This window comes from Convolutriloba macropyga, chromosome 12 (genome assembly GCF_964194025.1).
Source record: "Convolutriloba macropyga chromosome 12, txConMacr16.3, whole genome shotgun sequence".
Classification (NCBI taxonomy): Eukaryota; Metazoa; Xenacoelomorpha; order Acoela; family Convolutidae; genus Convolutriloba; species Convolutriloba macropyga.
In genome coordinates, this window is record NC_134479.1 from 2,511,092 (window position 1) to 2,537,136 (window position 26,045).

At 36.9% G+C, this 26,045-nt stretch overlaps 1 protein-coding gene across 1 annotated transcript in view; it reads right to left on the reverse strand.

Annotated features, from left to right (window-relative positions):
• Nucleotides 1-537: 537 nt before the first annotated feature.
• LOC142350319 (uncharacterized) overlaps nt 538-26,045 on the reverse strand; it is a 103,516-nt gene continuing 78,008 nt past the window's right edge. The window contains exons 4-9 of the mRNA XM_075402147.1: nt 23,092-23,387; nt 22,621-22,753; nt 19,050-19,283; nt 17,839-18,179; nt 3,512-3,698; nt 538-1,565 (exon numbers count right to left, since the gene is read on the reverse strand). Coding sequence (XP_075258262.1) covers nt 1,372-1,565; nt 3,512-3,698; nt 17,839-18,179; nt 19,050-19,283; nt 22,621-22,753; nt 23,092-23,387 — 1,385 coding nt within the window. The 3' untranslated portion in view covers nt 538-1,371. The remainder of the gene's footprint in view (nt 1,566-3,511; nt 3,699-17,838; nt 18,180-19,049; nt 19,284-22,620; nt 22,754-23,091; nt 23,388-26,045) is intronic.

Sequence of the window (26,045 nt, forward strand, 5' to 3'; positions counted from 1 at the left end):
AATGAAACGTTTTATAATATATCTCTTCATTATTTAAGTTAGGCGAACTGGGCTATCAAAAATTTCATCTACAGCCAGATTCCAATAGTTCCAGGTCAAGCAAGAAAAGAAGAAGAGATGAAATTTCTGCATAGCCCTGGTCACAATCCTTGCATCTGTATTCCTGGTAACATACCAGTGACAAAGATTGTGATAATCTATTGAGAATTCCTCAGAATAAAAACTACGATTGTCTGATAAACCAGTCACTCTTTTAAGATATTTACTCATGGCAGAAGAGAAATTGAGCTCTTCATTTGTCCTAATTGGCACTAATATCAATTACGAAAACTGACTTCAAAGCCGCCTGTAAAACTGTGTTTGAATCGAAAATCCATTGAGTTGCTGTCTTGATTTTATGAATTAAGTTTTTTTTCATTACAAAACCATTAAAGGTATGCACTGTTTTACTATAGTTGAGATAAACTCTAGCGAGTTGAGTGTTTGGGTCGACTGTTTGCTTTGACCAGCAATAGCATATAGAGAGTTTAAAAAGAGCAGATATCAAAATATTTTTAAACTCTTATTTTCCTTTTAACAGTTGAATATATTTTGGATATGGATGCTAACTTTATGATCACTATTCAACTGATTATCTTAAACTTTCTAATACAATGTAACAATGTAACAAAAGCACTAGTTAATATATAGTATACTATGAGAAATAATCTTTATTCCTGACCATTTATAAAAAGGACGAGAATTGAATCCCCCACCCCAGAAAACCTTTTGTCTGGACATAAGTGAGGGACCTCGACTCGGGAACCTAATGTTTTTCCTAATTTTGTCCGTACTTGACCTCTAATGTCATCAGGCTTCATTTTGGATACCTGTTTTCATAAGTTCTGAACTGCCGACGTTAGTTTTCAGCTACTATAAGATTACTATCATTTGAAATGGGATTTCGTGTCAATTTCGGAAGATGGGTGACATAAATGGTTCTGGAGCTAGTTAGTAAGGAATATATAATAAACTGCACCAAATCTGCCCGACTGCGTTTTTTTCCATCAATTTGAGCTCGTCTGACGCAAACTTTATAACCCACTTTGAGGTCACGGACAAAAATGAGATGTGCTCAGATGAGACATTTGTTCTGACTTTCGTGGGTTCCAGAGTGCTGCTGATCCAGACACTGTATTTGTCGTCACTGGAATACACCGATGTGGTCTTCATTTGGGCCTCATCACTTCTCAGAGGTCACTTACGTGTCTGAACTCTTAAGTGTAAAACATTCTGGCACTTGAACTATCATTTGAATATTGTTTCCCTTGTGTTTTTGTTGTTGCTTTCGTTGGTGTTTTTGTTGTTGTTTTTGTATGTGGTGTTTGTTAGTCAGTCGATGTAGATGGTGCTTTTCTTTCGTTTGTTTACAGCATCACTGAGTTGTTTGTTGACTCTGAGGGTGAAGTAGTGATTGTGTCCCAATACTATTCTGAATATGTCTCTTGCCTTCTCCAACAGAATCATTGTGTTTGTCAAGTCATTCTGCTTCCTCAGTTGGATTCCCAGTGCCTCGTAGATCATACCTCAAAACACACATTATTTAATCAATTATGCAATCCATACATTCATCTCATACATACAAATCTTCAACAAACTGAATCCATTACGTAACATTACTAGGGCCGAGTTGGCAAACATTTTCCGACGTTTTCACCATGAATTCTTTTTCATGAAATCAAAAAGTTTCAGGAAATAGTTTAAAGTTTACTAAATATTTAAATATTAAGTTTATATTGCATTAAATGATAAAACTACTACTAATAAATGGTTAAATGCGTTTTAAATTGATGGTGAATCCTTATCTACAAGGATGCTTAATGGTACTAGACTTAATTCCATCCTAAGCATGGCTTCAGCCTAAGTACTGGTTGTTTTTTGCCAGGTTTTGTAAATCCCACAGTTTTGTAAACCAACCAAGCATCTGACTGGAAAAAAATTTTAGCATAAAAAACCTTTACCAACTAACTTCTACAATTTTAAAAATTCTTCCAACAAAAATTATGCATATTGAATCGAATTTAGTGTTAGTGTTCAATTTTTGTTCCAACCCACATTGGAAGTGGAAGAACTATATGCTCAACTGTTCACTTATTTTGGTCGACCGCTATATTCATCCTAGAGAGTTGTGGATCGCATCATTAGAAATTCCGCTGAGCGTAGAACATAAGATTTAAAAGATTTTTTGTTTAGTGTTTTTTCGCGGAGTTATTGACATCTAAAGTTTTGTGAACATTGAACTGATTTCAGTTCTTTTTGTTCACATTAGGCATAATTTGTTTGAATTTGTTGGAACTAAAAAAACCAAAAAAACTGCTTACACGACCTTCTCAAACTCCAAAGAAAGTAGTTTTAATTCCGCGGCGTCCTATGAGAGTCGTCCGGAATTAAAATTAGCCGAGTTTTTAAAAATTTACAATGATAAAGATCCAAATTTCATCATTATTTTTATATATTGCTTTCTGTCAAATTGTAAGCTAACGATTGGATTAAATTTTTGATAGGCGAGCAGCAATATCAAGGCTTCGATTATTCTATTCGCGAGTTTGAACAATAGAAAGTTAGTCCCTGTCAGTCCCTGAAATTTAGTTTCACTGTCAGTACAAAGAACATTACTACCCGGACTGAACGTCAAGTCTTAATCGGTACTGATTCAGTGAAATTGCATTTTTTTTGGATCATTACTGTATCAGAGCTCTGTTCATGTCAACTTTTAGAATTGGCTCGTCTTCAATCAAGTCTTGCGCAAGTCTTGGCCAAGTATTGAACACAGTTTTTTGTTGGTTTGCTTTCGTCTAGTAACGAAAGGAGAAGGCTTCCATTTACAGTGGCTTGCCTAAGAAACTCCCCAGAGTAAAAAAAAAGAAGCTCGAGAAAGCGCGAGCACTTTCACAAAGTTCACTTGACAGAGAATGAAAAAAATTCTGAGCTTCCAAAGATACCAGTCATGGCCACTTTATTCTGCCTATTGAAAAAGATTTGATTTCGGAGTGTATATATGGGACATTTAAGTTGGTATATGCGCACTTCAGAAATAGCTTGGTCAGATGTACAAGTTTCTTGTAAAATTTTTTTTACCAATATTTGCCAATTTTGATATGCATAAATTATAAATAACTTTTTCTATAAATACTCTACTTTGCTTATTAATCGCGCAATAATCAAGACTTGTCAAGACTTGGCTAAGACTTTACTTAGACTTGACAATTCTTGAGCAACTCTTGACATGTCTTCACAAGTCTTAAGACTTGAGATGAGACGTGATCAGTACTAATTTGTCAATTCAGTGTTTTTCACTGGAGAAGTACCGATCAAGACTTGGAGCTCGTTCCGGGTAGTTAAAGCTGAAAAAGATCTAGTTTCTGATTTAATCACAAAATTTCGTGATAACAATGATGTATATAACACCAATTTATAAGGATCTAATTTTTAATTGCTTATATATTTTAAGTGTTGTATTTTGGTGTAATACCTGTGAGGACGTGAATAGTGCCGAGGTAGTTGAGAGACATTTTGAGACACTCTTCGAAGTACTTCTGTGCTCTGGACTCTGCCTTCACTCTCGTCAGGATTTTACCCAGCTCATACATTGACAGGATAGCCAGATGTTTATCCACTTTAGACGCCAGTTCATAAGCCACGTTGTAGAACAGCCAGCCCTGTGTTACATTAATCTACTCCAATCAGTCATATGTAGAGTATTAATAAGTATTAAAAACTCATTAATATACCAGAATGAGTCGCGAGTGTAGGACTATGTCCATTTCGCAAGAATGGCGGTGAACGCTGTTAAATTATTTCAACATTAAATTCAAAACTCTTCAAAAATTCAGCGCTAAAATATATAACGATTTGTGTTCACAAGAGCTACAATAAAAATCAAAAGAAATGGGCACTTTTGGCAGGCATCTTTGTGAACGGTTCATTGGTTTTTTTAGTTTACGAAAGCTCATACGCTGATTATGAAAGACATTTTCTAAAATCGTTGACATTCGGACATCAAATCCAGCAGCACAAGAAATCATCACAATGTCTAAAAAAACTGAGCAGACAAAAGGACAAAAGGAGGTATTTAGAATCCTTCACCTATCCTTCACTCACTGAGTGTTTTTTTATCTTAGATAGCGAAAATTAGCAAAGCATCTGTCTAAAATGAATCAAATCGAACCTGGAGTAAAATAAAGCGCATGAATGAGTATTAAGTTCTTCACTAACAAGTATTGTAATACTTATTTACACCAAGTTTGACGCTAATTATGTAGATTTATTACTTTTGGTTCCTCTCGAAAAAACTTCTATTAATTTTCGGTCCTGTTTATGTAATTTTTTGTTTGTTTAATGTTTCGTCTCGTCCTCCAGTAAAACTTGAGGACGGACTTTTAGTGCTCTTAAGGCTCTGTCTACTTGTTTCTATGTATAAGTTTTATCGAAACTGCTGAGGAGCTAAAAATTCACGATTTGAAGTTCATCTTATGTCAAAGATTATCCACCTTTTTTTGCCTTCCTACGTTTACTTATTCCCTTCCCTGAATTCACCCAGTGAAATGCACATCCTTGTTAAGCTAAAGCTAGATGATAACCACTTAACACGGTCAGTCGTTTGCGAGCAATTTGTTCTAAGTTGATAGCTTAATTTACTAAAGTGTCTTTCTGTGTGCAAATATTTGGATAATCTGTTCCGGCAGATTCTGTTCCATGTTCGAGTTTTGTTAGAATATCGATCAAACTATAGTCTTAAACTTAGTGAGAATTAGAAAGAAAGTTTGACTTACCAGATTAGAAAGACAAGCAATATGACTTCGATCAAAGAAATTATATAAATGAATCGTCAAGAAATGGTGCTGAGAATCAATATTCGGTTCAAATTGGTGAATCTAGATAACTATTATTAGAGTTAGATTAAGTGATGTAAAATCTTCCCAGCATGTATTAAATGATGATGATATCTCTGGAAGTGTGAATGAATTCTTAGAAAAGTGCAAATGCATTCCATTTATGGTTCCCTTTGCGACTGATTTGCAGAAGCAAACCATATTGGGTAACCTTTGCGACCCCCACTATAAATCACGGTGCTAAGATTAGTTTTGTATCTTGACTTTTTCACACTGATAACGGGTATATATACAGCTGATTTTTGAGTCCTTTTCCAACCCCAAATTCAAATCACCATCTTGATCTAATAATCAGATCTCTCCTGTAAATCTCTAAATTCTTCTGTAAAATATCATTTTGTTATTCCCTCATTTTTTGAGAAATTAATTCTTTTACTTAGTTAAAAACGCTTTTTATTCCGCTTGCGAAAGTCCATAACGCAACAGGTTATGGGCCCAGCAATTTTCTAAGTCATAAAATTAATTTCTAAAACAAAACTAATTTGTTGTTGAGAGACATAATCCCTTTTTGCTTAGTACCTTTTCTTTTCGCAACTGTTTTGCCTGTTCAAACTTCAATGGATCAACAGACAGTGAAGCTGCTGACCTACACAGGAAAGGCACAGGACTTTCCAATCTGGAGCACAAGATTTGTGGCGATGATGCAGACGAAGGGACTCTACAAATCACTACTGGGGACAGAGGAGCAACCCAATGAGCCTGCGCCACTGGCCAATGGGGCAACCAATGATGAGAATAAGAACCACAAGGTGCTGAAGGATGCATATGAGAAGGAAGTTGCAGACATCAAGGAGAAACGGAACAATGTGTGGTGCCATTTGGCACTGACTCTAGATGCAACAACCCTCATGCTGATGAGACATGATTGTGTGGGAGATGATGGCATTGGAGATGGAGCAAAGGCTTGGAAGCTTTTGCAAGAGAGATTTCAAAGTGTGGAGACGCCGACAGTGGTGACTTTAGTGGCACAGCTTGCTCGACTGCAGCTCGAGGATTCTGAGGATTTGGACAGCTTCTTCATCAGAGGACAGGAGTTGCTCACAAGGCTACAAGAAGCAGGGGAAGCAGTCTCAGAGACCCTCTTCAACGCTTTGGTCCTCAATGGTCTGCCAATGAGGTATGGAAGTTTTGTTATACAGGAAAGCTTCAACCCGGCAACGAACTTCACAGAGTTGAGGAAAAGGCTGCAGAACTTTCATGAGAGCAAGGTGCAGAGACACAAGGGACAAAGTGGTTCAGTGGCACTGGCAGTGAAGCGTGACTTCAAGAAGGGACCCAAGAAAGGAAACTGCTTTGTGTGTGGGATCCCTGGACACTTTGCCAAGGACTGCAGGAAGAAGGAGACAGCACAATGCAGCAAGTGTGATGAGAAGGGTCACCTAGACAGGGCATGCAAGAGAAAAAGAGATGGAGGCAAACATGAGTCAGTGGCAATGGGTCCAACATTGGCTACACCAGACGAGGAATGCTGGGCAGCTCTTACCCAGTGGAAGACAGCAGGCGTGCTAGTGGACAGTGGTTGTACAGATCACATAGTGACGAACATCGATGCGTTCCTGGACTTTGTGCCCATTCAATCAGTCGTCAGAAATCCCAACGGAGAGGCTTCCAGAGCGGTGGGCAGAGGCTGTGTGAGGATCAGCATACCCTCAAACAAAGGGGAATTCCAATGCGAAATCAAAAATGTTCTGTGTGTGCCGGACTATTCTTCAAACCTCCTATCAGTCTCAAGATGCACGGAGTGGGGACATAGCTTCACTTTCGAGAGAGGAAACAGCTGCATGAAACTCGGGTAAAACTAACACAAGAAAACAATTTGTTTTACTTACCCTGCAGCGTTCTAGAATTCAAGATGAGTTCCAACAGCGTGAAACTTGACAGTTCAAGGAAGTGGCACAGACGATTGGGTCATTTGAATCAAGCGGATGTGGTCAGGAATGCACCAGAGACAGTGGGGGAACTCGATGATGTATGCAATGTGTGTGCATTGGCCAAGATCACAAAGACTCCAGTACCAAGAGTGGCAGAGACCCAAGCAGAAGAGAAGCTGGAGAGGGTGTTCACAGACGTGATGGGACCTTTCAGAGTAGAGTCACTGTCAGGGTTCCGGTTCTGCATAGTGTTTGCAGACCAGTACACGAAGTTTGTGTTTGTGGACTTGCTTAAGGCAAAGAGTGAAGCACTGGCCAGCCTGAGGAGATTTGTTCTCAGTGTGGGGACGCCCAAGAAGATGAGGCAAGACAATGCGAAGGAGTTTCTCTCAGAGCAGTTCAAGAAGTACAGCTTAGATGCAGGCATTCTACAGGAAAAGACCATACCAGAGACGCCACAACAGAATGGGTTAGCTGAGAGGTGCAACAGGACACTGCTGGAGATGGCAAGATGTTTGCTCATTGACTCAGGACTTCCCCAGATGATGTGGGGAGCAGCAATTCTTCACGCAGCAAGGATCAGAAACTTGGTTATGAGACGAGGAGAAGAAAAATGCCCAGCAGAGCTGATGAGAGGTATAAAACCTAAGCTTTCAATTAGTAAATTATCTATTTTTGGTTGCACAGTCTTCATGAGGAAGAGGCACAGAGAAGTCAGCAAACTTGAACCCAAGGCACTGGAAGGAAAGTTTGTGGGTTACACTGAAGGAGAAAACGGATACCTGGTGTACATATCCAACACACGCAAGGTGATGGCAGTTCGAGATGTGATCATCAAGGAGTCTGAAGTGGGCTCAATCCCTGACAACAAAGAAACGGCTGACCTACTAGATGATGGGTCGGAACTGGGAATCTGGCACCCAGATGATGGTCATCAAGATGATGACAACAGAGAACGACAGGACACATCTACTGCAATAAAGGAGGAGTGGCATGACGCAGGGAGCGTGAATACTCAAGAAACAACACTGAGACAAGAGGCCTCGGATGTTGGAGAAACAGCACTAGATGAAGGATCTACTGCAACAAGAGGGAGTCACAGAGACTCAGAGTCCCTGGAAGACAGTGACACAGAAGACTTCTCACAGTTAGAGACAGTTGGCTTCAATGAAGATGTACTGGAACACGCGGACAGAGCAGAGCCCAGACGAGGGACACGAGCAAGGAATTTTTTGGAGAAGTCAGGACTAATCTTGCTGTGACTGAGGGCGACTATGTGGAACCCAAAACAGTCTACGAAGCCAAGCAAGGTGACGATTGGGACCAGTGGCACCGGGCAATGAAGGACGAGGTCAAGGCACTCCAAGACAACGAGACCTGGAACCCAGTAAGACCACCCACAGACAGGGACGTCATAACGGTCAAATGGGTCTACAAAGTGAAATTGGGACCCAGCGGTCAAGTGGACAAAAACAAAGCGCGCTATGTGGCGAAAGGCTTCAAACAAGTAGAAGGACTGGACTACTTTGAGACTTTTGCGCCTACCTGTAAGCCAGAGACATTCAGGATTCTACTGCAGCTATCAGCGAAGCAGGGCCATGTGATGCACCAATTTGATGTCAAGACTGCTTTCCTGCACTCACCAATCGAGGAAGAAGTGTATCTGGAACAGCCACAGGAGTTTGTAAAACGCGGATCAGATGGGGAGAAGTTAGTATGTCGACTAAATAAATCAATTTATGGTTTGAAACAGGCTGCTAACAACTGGTACAAAGAGCTGGCAAACTTCCTACTGAGACAGGGGTTCACCAGAAGCAGGAACGATCACTGCTTGTTCGCAAGATCAGAGGCAGAGGATCACACCTTCATCTTGGTCTGGGTTGACGACATCATAGTAGCATCAAGAAGTATGACAGTGGTCTCTGATGTCAAGAAGGCACTAGAAGCAACCTTTCACATGGAAGACAGAGGGTGACTACACTGGTTTCTGGGTCTATGAATCAGACGAGAAGAGGGCAAAGTCACAGTCGACCAAGAACGCTACATAGAAACAATGCTTGAGCGGTTTCAAATGGATCAATGCAAACCCTCAAGAACTCCAGCTGATTTGAATTTGAAACTACAGACAGCACAGAACGGAGACGAAGAAGTGGACCAGAGGATCTACAGAAACTTGATTGGATCACTTCTGTATCTGGCCAAACAGACGAGGCCAGACATCATGTTCACAGTCAACATTCTGTCCAGACACATGAATGCACCTACCAATCAACACTGGATGTGCGGAAAACGATTTCTGCGATATCTTCAAGATTCAAAAGGTTTAAAACTTACTTACACAAAAGAGGCTAGTTATGATTTAGGGGGGTAAAGTGATGCAGACTGGTCTGGAGACGTGAACGACAGAAAATCAACAACGGGCTATTACTTCAAGCTCAACGGACGTGGCGCAGCACTCAGCTGGGGTGTCAAGAAGCAGGCCACAGTTGCTCTTTCTTCATCAGAAGCAGAATATCAGGGCATGGCAGCAGCAGTTCAGGAAGCACTCTACCTGAAACAACTTCTAGAGGATTTTGGCATCCAACAGAAACGTCCAATAGCAATTGGAGAGGACAACCAAAGTTGTATCAGACTTTGCCAAAACCCAGTCATGCACAAGAGGAGCAAGCACATCGAAACAAAGTTTCACTTCATTCGTGACAAGACTGAGGATGGGACTATTTCAATTCATTACGTCCCTACAGACAAAATGGCAGCGGACATCTTCACAAAGTCCTTACCCGTTTCGAAAGTGGAAACATTCAGAGCAGTTTTGATGGGAACAGACTCTACGCAATCAGCTCAAGTCTGAGTGGGGATGTTAGAATATCGATCAAACTATAGTCTTAAACTTAGTGAGAATTAGAAAGAAAGTTTGACTTACCAGATTAGAAAGACAAGCAATATGACTTCGATCAAAGAAATTATATAAATGAATCGTCAAGAAATGGTGCTGAGAATCAATATTCGGTTCAAATTGGTGAATCTAGATAACTATTATCAGAGTTAGATTAAGTGATGTAAAATCTTCCCAGCATGTATTAAATGATGATGATATCTCCGGAAGTGTGAATGAATTCTTAGAAAAGTGCAAATGCATTCCATTTATGGTTCCCTTTGCGACTGATTTGCAGAAGCAAACCATATTGGGTAACCCTTGCGACCCCCACTATAAATCACGGTGCTAAGATTAGTTTTGCATCTTGACTTTTTTACACTGATAATGGGTATATATACAGCTGATTTTTGAGTCCTTTTCCATCCCCAAATTCAAATCACCATCTTGATCTAATAATCAGATCTCTCCTGTAAATCTCTAAATTCTTCTGTAAAAAATCATTTTGTTATTCTCTCATTTTTTGAGAAATTAATTCTTTTACTTAGTTAAAAACGCTTTTTATTCCGCTTGCGAAAGTCCATAACCCAACAAGTTTAAATTAGATGAAAAATAATTTTGTACGGAGATATCAAACTCCTAAAAATTTTTTAAAATAAATATTTGAATGCTTTTCAACATTATTGGTGCCAGTATTTTCAACCGCTAAGATCTCAAAAAATCCCAAAAGATCATGAGGTACAATTGCTTTGAATAGCTATTTCTTTTCAAATGGTTATTACTTTTATTCCATTTTTTGAAGTGGCAGTGTACTGAGCTATGCAATCAATTATTTTGTTATATTTTGAAAATTAAGTTTTTTGTTAATAAAGTTATTTTAATTTGTTGTACGTATCATATATGACAGGTTCAAACATTTTGAAACCTATTCTTTTTGTCGGTTCAAAGTTTGCGCATGTCCCCTAAAAGCTCACTTTTTCTGTTTGTTTTGGTAGCTAGAAGTACACATCATATGAAGTCTTTCAAAAGAATTGCTTGACCGATTGAAGCCTTGTTTCTTCTTCATAACGAGCGTAGCAATTTTTGTTTTTGCAGAAAAAAAATATTGGACTTTTAAATGTCTGTGAAGTGAATTGTCTTTTTTGTAACAACTGGACCATTATTGACTGTTGGAACTGAATTATAGTAATGCCATTTCTCTTGCATTAGTCAATGTTATGTCACATCGCCAAAATTAGGAGTTAACAGAAGTAGGAATTACGTCATGCAGATCGCCTTTTAAATTGTAATACTGTATATTCATCGTATTGGTAGTCTTTCGAAAATACAATCTAGAAAGTACAGTCTTATTTTGATCTGTTTCCTGTCTCCTAAAGTAGCGCTTATTCATCCTTTATCTTTTCAGGACTATCACTTGGTTAAAACAAGTTTTGAGAACAGTTGTCCTGTCGACCAGTTGTCCTGCTTTGTTTTTATGACTCGAAGAAGTGTATTGGTGGAGCCACTTTTTTCATCGATAATTTTTTGGGGTTTATTTAAACAGGATGTTAAAGTTAATGCCGCATGTGAAAAGCAAGTGTTTCCGTTTACGTCAAACGGCTGAACGATTGGTTTTCTGTTCATATCGCTTTATGAGAAAGGGTGAGAAAATGGATTTGAAAAAGTTTTCTCTAAAAGACAAAAAATTTTTTGATCACATGCTGACAGAAAATTTTCTCTAATAGACAAAAAATTTTGGATCAGTTCTGCAGTTTTAACTCCACATTTTTCACTCAAAGGTGTTAATTATCGAAAATAGAAACAATGCATTTGGAAGTTTTTATATTCTTCTTCAATTAATTACATCATTAGAGGGTTTGTTTGGTTGAAATTAGTCATTCAAGAAGTCTTAGTGGTCTTTCAAACGGCTGAATGATTTTTAGTTTTGAAATTTTTTGTTGAAAATTTATTGATTTTTAGTTTTGAGTTTATTGATTTTTAGTTTTGAGTTTTTTGTTCAAAAAAATTGAAGAAAATCACACATTTTTCTGCCGAATCGATTTGTTTTTTAGTTACTAAGTTTTTAGTCTGATTATTCTCTCTTTTTTGCCTCACGCTCTATGCTTTCTTGGTCTGTTTTTAATTAAAGTCTTTTCTATAGGTTTTTCTGCCACGGAGTCACACTTGAAGTCTAGAAATGGCACTTTTCAGTGAAAAAAACTCAAACAATTTTCTAATTTTTTCTTTTCTTTTCTTTTTTGCATAATTCAATTGCTGGTTTCTCCGACAATTATTGGGTAGTTTACTGATATAAGAATAGATGCGTTTTCTTAGAAAAAGAAAAAAGGTCAAACAGGTGTGTCTTGGCTTTTTATAGAAAAGAGATTTCTATATTTTTGTCATTTCCCTCTCTTTCTTCGGTTTTATCTTTATGAAACTCTATCCTTAAATTGTGTGATAGAAGTAGTATTTTTTGCAAACGTTTTGTATTACAAGGTGGTCGAAGTCTTTACCAATCAAACGTTTGAAGTAGCAACAAAAAGCAAATTTTTGCAGATGCCATTTCTGTGTTTGTTTGTTTTCTCATGGTATTTCTGGCTGTTTTTGTTTAAATATGTTTTATATTATTATGTAGGATGTTTATTAGCTCAGTGAGAATTGTCAATTTGCTACATCGAGCATTTTCCAGAATTTTCCAGTTATGTTATACATTTTGTATGCTTTCGTGAAGTAGTGTATTATTGGCTCATGAAGGTCATTAAATCAGAATAGAGGTCCTAGCCGAAGTCGTTTTACACAAATTGTAGACATCGCTCAACTAGATAGAACGAAGCCAGTTCCTTTTTTAGAAAAAATTTCTAAAATCAAAACGATAGAAAAGGTTAAACTTGACCATCTTTGAAGCTCTTGTTCCAATATTTTTGCTCTGAGTACTGCTTTGGATTAGGATTATCACTCGGTTGAAACAAGTTTTGAGATTAGTTGTCCTGTTGACCAGTTGTTCCGCTTTGTTTTTATGACTCGAAGAAGTGTATTGGTGGTGCGACTTTTTTTCATCGATAATTTTTTATTAGCTCAGTGAAGATCGTTAATTTGCTACATCGAGCAGTTTCTGGAATTTTTCCAGCTATGTTATATCTTTTGTATACTTTCGTTAAATAAAGAATTATTGGCTCATGAAAGCAGTTAAATCAGAATAGAGGTCCGAGCGAAGGTCATTTTACACAAATTGTAAACATCGCTCACCTAGATAGAACAAAGCCAGTTCCTTTTTTAGAAAAACGTTCTAAAATCAAAACGATCAAAAGGTTAAATTTGACCATTTTTGTAGCTCTTGTTCCAATATTTTTGCTCTGAGTACGGCTATGGATTATAAGGTACTCAAAGAATTCAATATGTTTTGAAAATCAAGGCTTCCTTAGATAGAGTCAAGAAGTGGTGCCTATTTCCCTGAGCTTGAGTTTTCAATTGATTCTCTTCTTTTCTGATTTTTCCTATTTGAAAGGAAACGTAAGCACTCACTCACTCACTCACTCAGTCACTCACTCACTCACTCACTCATTCGCTCACTCACTCACTCACTCACTCACTCACTCACTCACTCACTCACTCACTCACCCACTCACTCACTCACTCACTCACTCACTCACTCACTCACTCACTCACTCACTCACTCACTCACTCACTCACTCACTCACTCACTCACTCACTAACTCACCCACTCTCTCTCTCTCTCTCTCTCTCTCTCTCTCTCTCTCCCTCGTTCTGCGTTTTTTAATAATCTTTTTGCCGAAAAAAGCTGCCAATCAACAATTAATTGCCAAAACATTAATTGCCAATTTCAAAAAGAATCTAATTTTCTTCTACTCGCTACAGCTCGGTATCAAGAGGTTTCATTTTTAGGACAACCTCATACATATTGGCAAATGCTAATTCATAAAGCTAAAATTTAGCAAACATAGCTGGCATAGTAGTCACAATGGCATCGTAGATCTGCAGTCTCGAAAATGTAATGAAAGAAACATACAAAAAAAAACGAATTTCATATTTGTTAAATGTTGAGATGTTACATTTTGATTAAGAATCTTTTCAATTTATTGATTTTTCTATTATCTGCTCATAGAAAACATACATTCAGAGTGACAACCATTCAGTTGATCTCATCTATTTGAATTAAAGTAAAGAAGAGCCAATTTCAGAGTGACGAAGCCTTTTTTTAGAGTGAGCTAAGTCACATGTGATCAAAAACTTAATCACGGGAATAAAAACAAAAACTCGCTCAACTGAGAGTGAAAAATGACGTAACAAACGCATTTCGATTGCATGAACGAATGAGCAAATAATAGATTTTATATGAGTTTGACGCCATATGGTCGTAACAAAAGTATTGACGACGAAGTAAAAAACATAACAGAAAGAGTCCTTCAAAAAATTTCATTAAATAACCAGAAAACTAGACCTAGAACGGAACGTGAATTGATTAGGAAAACGATTCAGTAAAACTTTGATCTGTAAAAACTAAAAAAATAAATGTCAAAATGCCGCACGTGAAAAAAACACTAACGAGACAGCAATTTTTTTTAAAAACTCTCTTTTTATATCTACGTTTTCTCACTCTAAATTGAATTTTGAGTTGATAAAAATTCACGTCGCAAAACCACTCGCATTTTCACTCCACTTCCTGTTTCGATGCAACCAAAATCATCACTCCAATTTGACTTGAAAAATCATGAAAATCTGTGAACAGATTAAAAAACACATATCTGAAAAAACTCCGAAAGTGAATTGAAGCGTTGGAGCTTCACAAAAAAACGGTAATTGCATCTAAAACTATTGCATTTTTCATAAAACTTTAAATTTTAACTCAACAGAATTGAAATAAAATGATCAAAATTATACTGCTGCTTCCTAGCGAGCGACTTGAGCATTGACATCACTGGAGCAAATCAAATTACAAACAAACACGGAAACCGTCAGTATGATACAAAAAACCAGACAATTTTTAACGTAAAAGAAAACAATGAAAAAACCTTGATGCCGCCGAGTTAATTTGAAAATGGCCTATTTTCTTAGGATAGTCAAGTAATCATAAGCTCAAAAAACTGACGCGGCTGAAAATTTCTCATAAATAATTCATGATACTTCGCTTGAAAAATAGAACTTTGCATTCAAATGTAATACCAAAAAAGACATTGCGAAAGTATACGGCAGATAATATCTAAATTAGAGAAAATCTAAAATGAATGAATCATAGGAAAAAACAAAAAATAAAAACTCGAAAAATCGCAAAGATTTATTGATTTGAAGCCACTACAATTAGGACAAAAATAAAACAATTGATAAAATGACATACTGGAAAAAAAATTAGTCATTAAAAAGCAAAAAGAAACAGAAGAAGTTGAAGGCAAATCAAATAAAACGAAAACCCAAACCGGTGGGCCTAAGAACATTCGCAGAAAGTCGTCAGTCAAAATTTGAAACCGAAATTCCAGCATTTTCTTTGTGCTGCATTATGTTAAACAAAACTATTTGCAAATCAAGGAAAAAAGTAAGAAAAAGCTACTACCAATAAATTTTTCAATAATTGATAAAAGAAGAGCAAATAGAACAACAAAAATGTTAAGTGAACGGTAGCAACAAAATTCAATTCACTGATGGGGCACAAAAAAAACTTTTTCCAGTAATTAAGACCAAAACACAAATAATCTGAAAAAAAATTGACAGAAATCTGCCAAAATCGGATTAGCATGTGGAAAATTCTATAAAGCAAAAACCTCACGTTAAACAGAATCACCCAATGCATGATTTAACAAACGGAGATTGCTGCATGCACTGACTTTCGAAAAAAGACGGCATAAAGATCCAAAAAAAGAAAAAGCTAAGGAAAAAGCCAAAAACTAACTAAGACTCGGGAAAATTGTGCCCGTTTTGAAATTGAAACGCATTACTTACAAGTAAAAAAACTGGGCTAAATGAACAAAAAATGGCCTAAAACGGTTATATACGGTTATTAAATCGCTTATAACGCTGTCTGAACGAATAGTACAACCAATAAAAACAAGCAATACTGCTATTAGTGTCGTAGTCCAATTAGAGCCTGAGCTATCGCTTTGCAGTTATTAAAAGAGCATTCGGACGCGGAGGTATACCCCAATATCTCCGCCTCAGTAAAAATTGGACAAAAAATAGATATATAAAATGAACGAAAGTGGGAGAAAAACTTTGTATCTTATTTTTTGCAAAAAGTGGTTAAACCAGTTTTGCGAAATTGAGATACTTTAAAATTGTAAAATATGTGACAAGTCTTGTAGCTAGTTTTCGCTCACTTTAGGCATCTACTTTTTGCATTAAAAGTATCTCTAATCCGCAATTGAGCCTAAGTAAACGCGCGTTTCTTGAGCATGCAAAGTGATTTAATGCTTTGTACAAAGCACTTTAAGAAGGATAAAATTGAGGCTTTTAAAGCTTTAAAATGATATAAAAACAATTAGCCTTAAAGACAAAGTAAATTAGTAGTATTAGTAGTAGTTTGTTTTTGTTAAATTATTTCACTGTATCCACTGCTCGAATAGAGCTGGAATCCTTTTTTGCATATTTGTTCACGTTAAGCTTCTTAGCGTTTTGTACCTTTCTGAAGCCATTTTGTAATAAAAACTGAATAGACACCTATAAACCTGTAAACAGACGCAATAAAATGTTGATACAAAAATCAATAGAGCCCTATAAACCTGTGAAAAGACGCAGAAAGGGGGTCAAACATTGCAGGATTGTTCACAAAAAAATTGACGTTCAAAACAAACGCAGAATTGACGGATTTTTCAGAAAAAAACTAACACCTGTAAAGCTGTGAATAGAGGGAAAAAGACTGAACAAACTCATTCTAACAATTCATTTGGTAAATTCAAATGTATATCACTCATAAGATCAAATTCATTAAGAAAAGAAGAGTAACCGATTCACATGTGAATTTTTACCGAAATTTCTCTCTGTTCAGTCTTTTCTTGCTTTGGCAAATCAGAAGAGTTAATATGTTGCTACAGGACGAACTTTTGTTTCATAGATAAAACAATTTTTACCTAAATGCTAGGTTTTTGATGAAATAGCCAATTCAACCATAGAGGCCAATTCAATAATAAACAAAAATTTTGAAACTGAGGGATTTTTCAGAAGTCAGTTGATTTGTCAAATTTTAATAAAATTATCTCACACAATAAAGCTTTAAAACAGATAAAAGCCTGAAAAATCTTTAAGAATTAGTGAGGCGGCAATCAAGAATATCAACTGATGCTATTTTCCTTTTCCATTGCCCTGAAAACAAACAGCTGTTTTTTCAGAGATCAATTTGTCTGTAAAATTTTCTCAAAAATCCCTAAAAAGGCTTTGAATGTTGCCAACTCCATTCAAACTACAACTCAAATCGAATGAAAAATCATTGTGATAAATTTGAGCCCTATATGGTATATTTTTAAATTGTAAACCACTTTTAATCACTTTATTGCTATCAATTAATAAACGCGCTTTAAATTAAGCTGAATTGCGGATTTGAGATACATTCAGTGCAAAAATTAGATACAGTCAGTGCGAAATAGAGTTACCATGCTTGCGAAAAAAAGATACATAAATCGAGCAGATTCGTGATACGTATCGCTCGAAAAATAAGATACACAGCTTGTATCTTAAATTCTGGGTTAAAATTTGGACACTTTTGCAAACACGGGTTGCGCAATTACCTTCAATTTTGCCTATTTCTGCTAAAGTATCTATTTTTGCAATATTGTTGCTTTTCAATGTATTAACATAGTAAGAACGAACAAGAGATACTCACATCGGGCAAATTTGCCGCCCGTGACGATTTGGGTATTCCTCTGCGGCGTAATGAGAATTTCGATTAAAAAACTTTACCCAATTAGCAAATTACTCTGGGACTAAAAAACAATGAGAAGGTCTTTCTTATTTATCTTCCAAAAAATTTTTCTATCTGAACATATATTGATTATGTGAATGAAAAGTAATTTTTTTGAAACCATATAACATATAAAGCTTGATAGTTTTTGAGCACCTTATGAAATTACTATTTTTAAAGAAAAAACCTTACAACCATCAAAAATTACTCGAACGGACAATGAGGCTAAAATTGGCTAACAATATGAACTATGATGTAAAGGAAGTGAGCGGGACTAACATTATGTATGTCGTTGTTGAGGAGGTGTACGTGTGCGTAGCAGTAGTAGAGAGAGGGAAGTTTACTCTCTAGGAAATGGTGGCTTGTCTTTTCACAGATACAAATGGCTTGTTCTAAATAGACTAGGGTTCTCTCATATCCAGCACTACTAGTACCACTAGAGGGGGGCACAACAGGCTCTGCAGAGAGAGGGGAGCATGGATATGAGTTGGGGGAGGAGTTAGGAGAGGATGAGGATAGTAGCTGGTAGTTGCGTGCCAGTTTGCAGTTGATGCGGACATTGATTCTCTGCCAGTTGAGACAGGTTTGTCTGGTGAAGGCCTTGTTGGACAGATCCAGAGCTACACTCAACACAACACACCCAAGTTGAGAGATCTACTACTTGATTAAAAGACACAAAATTGGGGGGGGGGGGGAGGGGGGGAGGGTTGGGGTTGAACTTCCCTACTTGAAATTTGAAATTTTATTCGCCCTTGTTTCTTTCAATCTCAACCGATGAGAAGGGAGACTTTATAAAGCAAATTTGTCTGATTTCTTCAACGATTTCTTTAAACTGGCACAAATGGAATTGATGGGGTGTGTGTGTGTGTGGGGGGGGGGGGGGGGTTAACCACGTGATTTTATTGACCTGATGAAACTGATCATTATGCCCAGCTAAGCTAATGTTAACTGTAACCAAAAACTAATTTTGAATTCAATCTTTTTCTGTCTCAAAAAACATGAAATACATGATTGAGGTATTACTACAGGTCAATCGAAAGTCTTTATGTCAACTCTTTTCTCACATACTTCAATTCAATTATAACTATTAAATACGATTATCGATTCACTAACTATTACTATTTGTGAAGAATTGGATATTATATGTTGAGATCTGTGGACCATAGTGCTAAGTAATAACGATTAAAATGTAAGAAATGCTAAGAGTTAATGAGAAAAAGTCAAATAATTCAATACTAAAAAATCTTTTCAGAACTGATAACTAAAATTAACTCCTGTCTCAGAAAAGTTGATCAAATTTAATGGAATATAGTTGAAATATAGTTTTATAAGTGGATTCCAAATTTTCCTGCAAATTGTGAAGAGGATTAATTGTATGTAAAACAATTGTGTATGAAATGCGGTATAGTTTTTTTTCTGGAACTAAGTAAATTAAAATTGAAACCAAAAAGCTGTAGAATATGCGAATGTTTGCAGTGATAGTGTTATACCTTTCTGATACATTTGAGAAGAGAAATTGGATGGCTGATTAGAAGAGGAGGAAGAATAGAAAGAAGAGGTAAGATCAGAATGAGGATGAGAAGGGCGGGGAGGGAGAGATTGTGTTTGATGCTGTTTGGACGATGATGATGACGCTGAGTTGTGATTGTTATTGTAGCTGATTGACTTATCATCTTCACCCCTCTCACATCTACCACCACCTCCATTATCATCACCACCCACTCCTAAAACAATAACGAACCCATGCTACACTTAAGAGACCTCTGATCACACCCAGCACGAGGCATTTGAGACCAAAATAACGGAATGTTGACAGCACTTCAAACGCGTGAAAGTCATTTCTCATCAGAAACTTTTGTTTGTAAGGGGGATATGTGTAACACAGGTACCAACGTAACACTAACTCTGAATATTCCGTTGCTACTTCACCATTTTCATTGCCTATTTCCATTTATGGTTGTAGTTCACTTTACCCCCTATTGATAATTGTTTATGTCTGTGATGTTCATTTTCATGACCTGTTCATTCCATATACTTTCCATATTTAAAATTGTTGTTGTAAAAATTTGAGTCTGTTCATACCATTCTTGTCTGCTGCTAAGTTTTATTCAGTCTAATCAGAACTCTTCTTGCAACCATTGTAATTCACTCTTCTAAATCATATTTTCTATTCGCTAAGCGAATACAGCACTCGAGTAACATAGCATAATTACCCCGCAATTAGCAATAATACTACGAATATTAATAAGCCTGATTCGTTCCGCAAATCAGCACAGAGGAAATTCAATTTAGCATTCGAAATGTAAATAAGCCTGATTTGCTACGCGATTCAGCCCTCCATTCTAAAACTATTGATTCGCGCCACGAATCACTGAGTTTAATTTTAAAAGTTGTGTTTATACCGTTTCTATTTGCGATTTCGTTTTTCGATAGAGATTCCATCGGCTTTAGGTGGCTTCGCTGATCAACTGCTGTTTATAAGCTCAAATACAAAAAGATAAGCTCGAATACTAAACAATTTTTTGATTGACGGAGTTAAAAAACATTAAACTATCTTAATCAAATGTCAAAACTATTTCACTGCATTATGCTAATTGTAAAAGAACAAATAGAGAAAACAAATTAGAAACGCAACAAAAATGCAAAAATCTTTTTCAAATATTCCTCAATTTGCAACTCCAAAAACATTTTTTTGATAGCAGATTGTCTATTATACTTAATTTGTGGTAATTAATCCCACTACCAACCCTAATTAAAAATTGAACACAAAAAATTATACTGAAAGGCATAAAAATCAAGGTAATTGTTCTTATGTTTTTGAAATACCACGTTTATCCAAAAAAGTAAAGCGAAAACTTAAAAATTTTTGAAAAAGACGCAAGGTCGCACGTGATCAAAACTTTTCGTAGAATCAGCAAAAAAAAATTAATACCTACTTTTCTTGCTCCCTCGCAACGTGCGGCATTGACTTTTACATCATGTTTTACATACACTCTCAAAAATTAACTTTACAAAAGATGCTTCACCAATACTCCTCTTCCAGTCGTAAGAAAAAAAAACCGCTATAAAAGCTGGCCGAGAAGATGAGGATGGTTATTAATAAGTCTCTTGAAGCAACAAAAATTCAAAAAGCTCACAGAAATATAAAAAACCGGATAACAATTGTTGTTGAATGGAAAAGAAGTTGGTGATAATTGAATAAAAAGAAAAACTTTTTGCCAGAAAACATGACTTTTACTATTTTTTTAATCTTTGTATCGAAGATTTTGTTAATTATTTGTTTGACAAAGAAAATTACTGCATTTTCGACTGCTCATTGATCTTTTTTTCTTTAGTTGAAACATGATAGTTACCTGCCAAGATCTTAAAGGCTAAAAAATTTATTGATTTTTCAATTAATCCAAAAATTTCCAGTTAAAAAAATCTCTTCGGTTATCTTATCTGAACGATATGAAATGTAAGGCTAGAGCACATAACATATGAGCTATTCATAAAATGTTATGATGATCTGGAGTCCAGAATTTTTAGTGAGGTATTATTTCTTCGATGTGTAAAATAACTCTACAACTCAACTAATTTTAAAACGCACCAGACGTGTGATCAAAGCAACATCGTTTACCTGCGAGCTTAGTGTGCAACCAATTACACTTACTTGACATAAACCATCAAAACTTGGCTTTTCGGGCCCCTTTTTGTATTCTTTCTTGTTCCTCAACGTCTCATCTCTCTACGCAAGCTCGCGTTGACAGGTATAGTTTCCTGTCAAGCTAATCTCGCGCACTATTTTTATAAAATTTTTCGCTCCGGTATTAAAAATCATGTTGACAAAAGTTTCGAATTTTTGTCCAGACTAAGAAGCAAAAAGAAGACGAAGAAAAACTCAAGGCAATACAGGAAAGCGTTAGTTTATAAGTTCAGCGCAAGCTCAATAAAATTCTCTATTTTTAAAAAAAATTATGTGTTATTATTTGATTTCTTGGGTGAAAATGGCACACTGTAGTTAGCAACAAACTGTTCAAAAACTCTTTTACATTCCCGTCGAAAGTATTTTGTTAAACGTTTATTAAGCAACCTGTTTAAAACTTCAAGACCTCTTCGGATTAAGTTCTTGTCGTAGTATTTGCCGCAAATAATTTCATGATAAATAATTTTCTAGATCTTTAATGTTTATAACAGTCAAAAGAGGGTTGCGAGATTCCCTTTGGTCTATTGAATACTGTTTTTTGATTAGTAGGTAAGACAAAAACATAACAGGATGATCTGTGGTAAAATAGTTATTGAACTGGTAGTATTTTCTCCTAGAGCCCAATAGTTCTGCGAGATTCGAATTTCAAACGATGATAACACGTTTTTAATGCCCAGCCTCATTTGTCTTTCTAAGGAAACGATTAGGTTGTTACAAATGGTGCTCAATAGTACGGCTGGATATTGTGAACGGCCAACCACTAGCGAATTAATCATACAGAAAGTAGTTTTTTGGTAGGCAGTTTCTCAAGTTGTATAAGTTTTTAATTCTTATTTTCAGATTGATAACTGAGCTCATGATCCATAGTTTTTCCCTGATTTTTAATTTCAGTTTTCTCCTCAACTTTTTGTTCTCGAATTTGTAGTGATTGTGGTTGACACTTTTTTGGCAAATACAATAGCTTCGGCTGTATCTGAATTTAGTTTAAGGGCCAGTGATGTAAAGTGGTAGACTGGTGGTCTCAAAGACTTTTCAGAACCATGCAATTGCAGGATGCCATGCGTGTGATTTTGTCTGATTAAAGGTCACTTGGGTGCAGCTGTGACCATGTTTTTTCTGTCTGATCATAGTCGCGTTTTTTCGAGTCACAGTCTCACTACATCGAATCGTCGCATTGTCGAGTCACAGTCGCATTGTCCATTAAAGTCGAGACATAAACGCGTTGCGTCACACTAATTCTCCTTAATTCGAGTCATGGCTAATGGAGTGCCTGGTCATGACAATTTTTTGTCTGGATACCCGGTTCATATTTCCACCACCTCACCCTGGGTGTTGTTTACAATAAGGCAGTTAAGTTGTTGTCAGTTTGATCATACCTGCGGAGGTGGAGGAGGTGGATTGGAATGTGGAAGTAGGGTGTGTAGATTGTCCCGTTTGGAGAGGATTAGAACAAGACGGTCGAGTGGAGGATGATGATTCTGTTGACGAGGAGAAGGAGGCTGACTTAATCTGAAAACATCACCAGTTCATGTCACAAAAATAACATTGTTGTAAGAATTGCAATTTTTAGTTCCCTCAAAAAGTTACAAATTCTCTTCCATAAACTTGCAATAACCCGGGATAAAAGTTTTGTGCTATCAGGAAATGAAGTCTATGTTTCTCCTATACTCAAAAAGTTTCTTTTTCTCATAATGTCATTTTGATCATGATTTATACCCATTATTTTACCACAATTTGAAAACTTTGCCTACACTAGATCTTTCAATTGCTTCTCGCATTGTATTACTTTGAAATTTCGCATTTGCGTCTAAGTCAAGGGTCTGATAGTTGTAATCTCAGTAAATCACCTGATGCGACTGGCGATGAGAAGATGAGGATTCCTCTTCACAGAGTAGTGACTTTCCAATACCATCAGATGCCGTGTTGGCGGGAGGTGCGGGATGAGAGTGTAATGGGGGTGGGGGTGGGGGAGGAGGGGGTAGTGTTGCGTATGGATAGTGTATCTGCTGTTCCTCGTAGAGTGACTCCATTTTGTAGTATATGTCTCCCATCTCTTCATAAACTCCAATCAAGTCCATTGGACTCTCTTCCTCTGGGTCCAGAGATACTGCCACCTGTAGTTTTATCAGTCCACTCTCCAACTCTAAAACAACAACAACACGCAGTCTCAAGGGATGTCTGTGGATATCGTACATAATTTTTCGCTTTGAACGAACTGAGACACCACGCAAAAGGCTTCACCCAGGGAAAAGAGTGTAATTGTAGTGTATTTTTAAAAGTGTTTTAAAGAGTGGACTAAAGAGTGTAAAGAGTGTACGAAAAGGTGTGATTTTCTTAAAATTACACTCGTACACTCTTTTCCTTGCTAATTAAGAGTGGAATTGGCTTACACCCTTATTCTCGCTTAATAACGGTGGAATACGGGTTAAAGCCTCGGCCCGGGCACCAAGGATGAGGTCCGCGACAGAAGACACGTATAGCCAGGACCCTAGTGTCATAGTATATAAGTACTGATTCATTATACCCCAATAATAAATCGACGATTCAGTACTGTTTCATGGTATATTTCTTGCCAGTATGTACAGGTTAAAAACATAGATCAAGTTTTTTTTCTGAAATTAGGCTGTACATTTGGTTTTTTGTGAGATTTTCCGTTTGTACGCCCCCCCCCCCCAGTGCGTTCTGCACCCCCAGTTACAGAGCAGGTGCCATTACATAGTAAATCATTTTGTAAAAATATAGCACCTGCATCTGGGGGTTGCAAATAATATGCACCCACTAAGCTTGGAGGGGGCACAAACGGAAAAGATCCGGTTTTTGTCATCAAAATGTTCATAAAAAGGACACGTCAAAATCTAAAATTTCGAAGATGAAATTAAGATTTCGCGTGATGCACTGGCCCGAGCATGACAGCCATAGGTTAATCCCAGCCCTGGATTGCTATGTTTTAACATTACATATATCAACTGTACAGACTGTTTTACTGATGATTTGGTTGTTCACAGGTCTGGCAGGTGCTGATGGTTTCTTCTTTTGCTCATTTTTTCAACCTCTCTTGTACATTGAACACAGCATAGGTAAAGTGTTTTAAAACAATTATCGAGTCAATTTTTTTTATTCCTTTGTTATATGAGAACGTTTAGGAATTAAAAGTGACGCAAAAATGACTTTAGTGAATCAAATTTTTAGATGATGATCTGGGATATTTAAGACTGAAATGGGTAACAGGTGGATGTATAACGCATCTGTTATATTAAAAAGTTTTATATTTTACAATTTATCGAAAACAGGATTGTAGGGCTGCGTGGGCGCAGTGTGTTGAATTGAAGACTTGGTTGTGTGGATCATGCTACTCTGATGGCCTATGAAAATAAGTGGAAGATCAGACAAAATAACGGCCGTGTTGGGTTTTGGTTTTTCGCAAGCGGAACAAAAAGCGTTTTTAACTAAGTAGAGAAATTAATTTCTCAAAACGAGAGAATAACAAAAAAAATATTTTACAGTAGAATTTAGAGATTTAGAGGAGAGATTTGATTATAAGATCAAGGTGGTGATTTGATTTTGGGGATGAAAAAGGCTAAAAAATCAGCTGTATAAATACCCATTATCAGTGCGCGAAAGTCAAGATACAAAATTAACCTTAGCACCATGATTTACAGTGGGGGTGGCAAGGGTTACCCAATATGGTTTGCTGCTGCAAGTTTCCTAGAAATCAGTCTCAAGGAATACCATAACTAGTATGCAATTGCACTTTTCTAAGAATTCGTTAACAATTCCGGTGGCATCATAATCATTCAATACATGCTGGAAGATTTTACATCTCCCATTAATAATTGTCTAGATTCACCAGTTTGAACCGAATTTTGATTCTAAGCACCCTTATTTAATTTATATAAATTTTGCAAATAGAATCAATTTACTCATGTCTTAATAATCTGGAAACTTAAACTTTCTTTCTATTTGTTTTTACTAAGACAATAGTTTGATTGAAATTCTAACACCCCACTCATACTTGAGCTGATTGCGTGGAGTTGTCAAAAATGTTCTGAATGGTTCCACCGTCGATTCGTGTAAAGATTTCGTAAAGATTTCGACTGCCATTTTGTCAGCAGGAACGTAATGAATTGAAATAGTCCCATCTTCCGTCTTGTCTCGAATGAAGTGAAATTTTGTCTCATTTTGTTTTCTTCTCTTGTGCATGACTGGGTTTTGGCACAATTTGATTCAACTCTGGCTGTCCTTGTCAATTGCTTGTGGATGTTTTTCGTGGATGCCAAAATACTTCAGAACTTGTTTCAGACACAAGGCCTCTTGAATTGCTGCTGCCGTGCCCTGATACTCTGCTTCTGATGATGAGAGAGCAATTGTGGCCCGCTTCTTGAAGCCCAAGCTGATTGCCGTTGTAGCCCGCCATTGCTTTTCTGTCGTTCAAATCACCAGAGCAGTCTGCATCACTTCCCCCACCAAATCATAACTAGCTATTTTGTGTACGTAAACTTTGAACATTTTGCAAATTGATGATATCACAATAGTCGTTTTCTGCATAGCCAGTATTCATTGATAAGTACAATCAAGTGACTGGACAGAGTGTTGACCGTGAACATGAGGTCTGGCCTCGTATGTTTCGCCTGATTCCAAAATGATCCGATCAAGCTTCTGTAGATCCTCTGGTGCACTTCTTCGTCTCCGTTCTGTGCTGTCTGAAGTTTCAAATGCAAGCCCGTTGGAGTTCTTGAGGATTTACATTGATCGATATGAAAACGCTGAAGCATTGTTTCTATTTCGGCTCTGACTTTGTCCT